Raw genomic sequence first — 3693 nt, 5'->3', positions numbered from 1 at the left:
GCTTGGAATATGCTGCGTGATGGCTCTGATTGCTGCATCCCTGTTCTCAATGGGTTCCGTTAAAATTTCCTTGAAATACCCTGTGAATTCCTTTTCCATGTCCTCATGTTCCTCAATTCTTTCGCCTTGTTGGTTGTTGATGAACGTGATATTATTGTGCATTCGCCTTTGAATGGTGGCTTTGTGGAAGAATTTTGTATTCTTCTCCCCCTCTTTGAGCCAATTGATTCTAGATTTTTGCCGCTAGAGTATTTCCTCTTGTTTCATGCGTTCCTCGATTTGGTTACAGAGTATCTGTTCCTGTTCTTCTTGTTCTTCTAATCTGCCTTCAAGAATGAGAGTTTGTTGAAGCATGCGCATTTTCTGTTCCAATTGTAAGCGCTTCTCCTGGATGTTACCAAAATTTGTGCGATTCCACACTTTGAGGACATATTTCAGATTTTTCAATTTTTGTTGGAATTGATACATTTTGGCTCCCTCTGGCGGAATGTAAGATGCCCATGCATCGCTGACTACCGTCTTGAAAGTGGCATTTGTTAGCCAGAATGCTTCGAATCTGAAAGGTCTGTTGCAGCGGTTACCTGGTCTGGACCATTGTAGCAAAATTGGCCAGTGATCAGAACCACTTTGGGGGATGATGGAAGCATTGAAATCCCCTCCCAGGTGGATTGCATTGTCAGAAAGAAGGAATCTATCAAGCCTGGAGGCAATGTGATGAATACCTCGTCGCTTGTTAGTCCAAGTGAAAATTCCATTAGAGTTTGGTATGTCCATAAGTTGATTGTTTTGAATGAATTCTTTGAGGCCCTCACTGTCACTATCGAGCCTGCTTCTGCCTCCCTGCTTCTCTGCCATGGATGTTATTATGTTGAAGTTGCCGCCACCAATCCAGAGCAGGAATTGCCTGTTTTCATTGAGGATAGAGATCGTTTCCAACAGTTCTAGTTTTTGCTGAATTGTCTGAGGAAAATATACATTTGTGAGATGCCCATGGATTCCGGTGCCAATGAGGTGGAAGGAGGCTTGAATAAGATGGAGGGTGGCATGGAAGTCATATAGTGTGATGATTTGTGGGTTGCACAAAATAGCTAAACCGCCTGAGGCTCCAGAGGCGTCTACAGAGATGGCTCTGCTTCCTGCCCAGACTTTGCCGCGAATTCTTTCAATAGCATCAGTGCTGCTTTTTGTTTCTTGCAGAAAAACTATGGTTGGTTTTTCTTGTTGAATTAAGTTTTTGATCATTTTATGTTTTGAGGGGCTGTTGAGTCCTCTCACATTCCAGGATATTAACTTCATGTAAACTGAGATTTGGGTATGTAGAACTTTGTCAACTTAGGGAATCGCCTCGACTCCATAAGTATTTCACCTAATGCTATGGTTCTTTGAAGGTCTGTCTTTCTTCCTCGTTTCTTAAGATCTTTGAGCACCTTTTTTCCGTCCCATGGGCTGCCTCCCTATATGCCAAGGCTTTTATTATGCTGCGCCTTGGCTAAGACTCCTTCCAGCTTATCTATTTGCCAGGGTTGAATAGAGTTGTATTCTTTCTGTTTGCATGCCGTTTCAAGTGTGAAGATGTCTAAACCATCTATACTAACATCCGCCTGATCTTCTTCCATGACAGTGGTTTCCCCTAGTTCTTCCTCATCCGCTTCTTGCTGAAGACTGAGAGCCAGAGTAGCATCGGTCTCCATATCATAGTCTTGCTGCTTATTATCCAATGTAGGCTTCTCTTGGGAGAAGGAGAAGGGACTGAGACTTGACACCGATTTTCCTTTCTCCAAAGAAGGGTTTGGATTGGGATTCGAAAGAGCAGGATCAGAGGGCTGCGAGGGGTCTGAGTGAAGGAGGGAGGAAGAGGTATTGAGTGGGGGTTCAGAACTTGGATGGTCTTGCTTGTTATGTGTTGCAAGAACAGAGAATCTGTTCTGGGAGTTAGCTTTGAGAGCGTTTTCCATGACTGGCTGACTCTTTTTGGCATGCCTACGGCGGTTGGGAATTTTGATGAAACCTTTAGAGTCTTTATCAGAGACAGCAGCGGCTGCTTTGGACTGAGAATTTAATGGACAGTCACGGAAGAGGTGTCCATGCTCATGACACTTACGACAGCGGAAGGGAATATGCTCATAATCTAAAGGCTGTGTCCATTCATAATCATCGTGATAGAGTCTTACCGTATCAGCTAGAGCTTTGGTCAGATGCATTTGGACGCAGATCCTGGCATATGAGGTATATTTGCGAGTTTTTGTCTCAGCCACGACTCGGATGAAGGTGCCAAGTTTGTTGCCTATATCCGCTAGCGTTTCTTCCTTCCAGTACTCCGCTGGGAGGGAGTACATCCTGATCCAGACCGGAGCCCAGCTGAAATCTTCCTTGTCGGGATTGAATCTTGGTTTCCATTCTGTGAGATAGAGGCCTAAAGAGTTGAAGAAGTATGGGCCTCCTTCGAATATCCGCACTTTGTCCTCCACACAGTGAAATATTGCTGTGAAAAAGCCTTTTGGACCTAGTTGCAGAGTAATTTGTCCTTTGGGCTTCCATTTTGAAGCTATCCAATCTTGTAAGGCTTTTTACGTAGGCCATAAGCCTAGAAACTTTCCGATTAGTGCATGATCTTGCATGTACTGGATCTCACCATTGATGCGGTGGCTAGACAGGTCAACCTTGATGGGTTCGGCAGCTTTTGGGATACAAGTGGCCGAGGTTGCCTTTGGCTGAGATGCCTTAGCTTTGTTGTGTATCTCTTTGTCTGCATTGTCTTCTTCTGTCGGGGCCGTATGTATCCTTGCTTCATTCTTCTGATGTCCGTCTTGTCCTTCGTCTGGGCCTGCGCCAGAGGGGTAAAGAGGCTGAGCGTACTTAGTTTTGTCAGAGCTTGTGGAGTTTTTTGGAGGGGAGGCAGAGCTCTCCCCTCCTACCGCCATTTCCATTGCAAGCGACCAGCAGAGGTGCGGCGGCTGCTACAGTGAGGGCAGTCAGGGGTGGCTACTGGCTAGGGTTTGGCAGCGCTGGGCAGTGATTTGCATCAGAGCAGTTTTTCTCCAAGACATCAGAGAAAAACAACCCTAAGTCTTAGTGAAGTCAGTAAAGAAATAATGGAGTTCAGAGGATTAAATAAGAATCTTAGATTGGAACATTGTGTGGATTATAGAATCCAGGTAAATAAGTTGTTAACTAATACTCTTTGAGGATGAGATAGGGAATCCAAGATAAGAGTAGTTGAAGAGGACAAATACTCTTTGAGGAACTAGGATTAGGAATCAAAGATAATAATATTCCTAAAAGGACTTACCTCATGAAAATCCAGATGGGGTATATACCTTAGAGGTATTGTGGTAGCTCACATAAATCCTCCCATTATAATGCTCTTGAATAAGGATGAACTTGTCTAGTTAAGGCCTTCAAGGACAATGCTGGTTATGATATAGATGTTTGATAAATATGGCTTACCTATATGCCTCTTCTTATGAGAATGCTTCAAGGTTGGTATTCTTTGTACCATCTAATGGATTATGAATACTTCCCTAGTTAAGAGGGAGTGTCGAAAATTCTAACTAGGTTCGGTCTTCAAAATGACCTAAATTGTAATCATGACAATGTATATTCTTTATAAAGAAATAAAAAAAAATTATATTTTTGAGAGTGGTTTTCATGCTCAATTTTGAGTCAAAAAACATGTTCTTCGTGCTTTTAGGT

At 43.3% G+C, this 3693-nt stretch overlaps 1 protein-coding gene across 1 annotated transcript; it reads right to left on the bottom strand.

The window, feature by feature from the left end:
* Window positions 1-243: 243 nt before the first annotated feature.
* Window positions 244-1296, bottom strand: LOC149217596 (uncharacterized). Its single transcript, XM_089390299.1, has one exon. The coding sequence runs from the start codon at window positions 1294-1296 to the stop codon at window positions 244-246; it is 1053 nt and encodes a 350-aa protein (XP_089246425.1).
* Between the last annotated feature and the right edge of the window lie 2397 nt (window positions 1297-3693).

The sequence above is a fragment of the Pinus tabuliformis genome, chromosome 1_1 (genome assembly GCF_031772625.1).
Source record: "Pinus tabuliformis cultivar Carrire ecotype Pingquan chromosome 1_1, CPIR1, whole genome shotgun sequence".
In the NCBI taxonomy this organism is placed as follows: Eukaryota; Viridiplantae; Streptophyta; class Pinopsida; order Pinales; family Pinaceae; genus Pinus; species Pinus tabuliformis.
The sequence above is the reverse complement of the archived record's forward strand: the minus strand, read 5'-3'. Positions and strand labels throughout refer to the sequence as shown.

Bases quoted from the DNA above. Each gene is read 5' to 3' on its own strand.
- LOC149217596 (XM_089390299.1), bottom strand. From the start codon at position 1,296: ATGAAGTTAATATCCTGGAATGTGAGAGGACTCAACAGCCCCTCAAAA.